This window comes from Myotis davidii, unplaced genomic scaffold (assembly GCF_000327345.1).
Source record: "Myotis davidii unplaced genomic scaffold, ASM32734v1 scaffold777, whole genome shotgun sequence".
NCBI classification, from domain to species: Eukaryota; Metazoa; Chordata; class Mammalia; order Chiroptera; family Vespertilionidae; genus Myotis; species Myotis davidii.
In genome coordinates, this window is record NW_006289093.1 from 943,587 (window position 1) to 944,727 (window position 1,141).

The window sequence follows — 1,141 nt, forward strand, 5'->3', positions numbered from 1 at the left end:
GTGCAACAACCCCATCTACAAGCCTCGCGAGGAGGAGGAGGCGGCGGCCGTGGCATCAGGGCAGGAGGCAGGGAGCGCAGAACGCGGGGGGCCCGGGACACAGCAGCCGCCGGCCCTGGGCGAGGTGCTCCTGGGGAGCGAGCAGTTTGCCGAGCCCCCCAAGGAGAACCCCAGCAACTACCGGACCTTGCTGGAGAAGGAGAAGGAGTGGGCCCTGGCCGTGTCCAGCTCCCAGCTCAACACCATCGTGACGGGGAACCATCACCACCCGCACCCCCACCACCCAGCCGTCGGGGGGGTGTCGGGGGTCGTAGCAGGACCTGGGGCAGACTTGGCTGGGTTCCGCCACCACGAGAAGAATGGCGGGGTGGTGCTGTTCCCCCCCGGGGGAGGCTGCGGGGGAGGCAGCCTGCTCCTGGACCGGGAGAGGCCGCCGCCAGCCCCCTGCACGGTGGGCTTCGTGGACTGCCTCTACAGCACGGTGCCCAAGTTAAAGGAACTGCACGTCCACGCCCCTGGCATGCAGTACCCAGACTTACAGCAGGATGCCAGGCTGAAAGAAACCCTTCTCTTCTCGGCCGGAAAGGGCTTCACAGACCACCAAACCCCCAAAAATGATTACCTCGAGTTAAGGGCCAAACTTCAAACCAAGCCGGATTACCTCGAAGTCCTGGAGAAGACAGCATATAGGTTCTAACAGAAAAATACAAATAAATTACTACTTTGTTTTTGTTGTTTTTTTCCCAAAAGAAAAGGAAAAGGAAAGAAATCTATATCCCCTGTTCCCTTTCCACGGTTCCCAATCAATCCATTCTCACAGACGTTCCTGCCCCGAACGGAACCCACACCGCATGGAAACTAGAAAATACAAGCTGTATGCGCCCCCCTCCCCGATGCCATGGGGAGGGAGGGCCATCCGGAGATCATTAATCAATGAAGTGCCTTCGCAGACTTTTGCCAGCAAATGTTATCATTATTTTTTTTATACTGAAACTTGAGACTTTGACTGTGCCATGTATAAGGTATATTGGGGATCGTTGTATTGATCCTAATGAAGTAAAATTCAATGTATCTTTTGATTTTCAGTAACCCTGGTCTGTTCCAAGGGCACCCAGACCCAGCAGTGGGAGCCACATGCTGT

General features: G+C 56.0%; 1 protein-coding gene across 1 annotated transcript in view; it reads left to right on the forward strand.

Annotated features, from left to right (window-relative positions):
• The window catches only part of SLITRK3 (SLIT and NTRK like family member 3), an 8,859-nt gene extending 8,154 nt beyond the window's left edge, over positions 1–705 (forward strand). Inside the window, exon 3 of the mRNA XM_006761348.2 lies at positions 1–705. Within this exon, the coding sequence (XP_006761411.1) occupies positions 1–697 (697 nt within the window). The 3' untranslated portion in view covers positions 698–705.
• Positions 706–1,141: the final 436 nt, after the last annotated feature.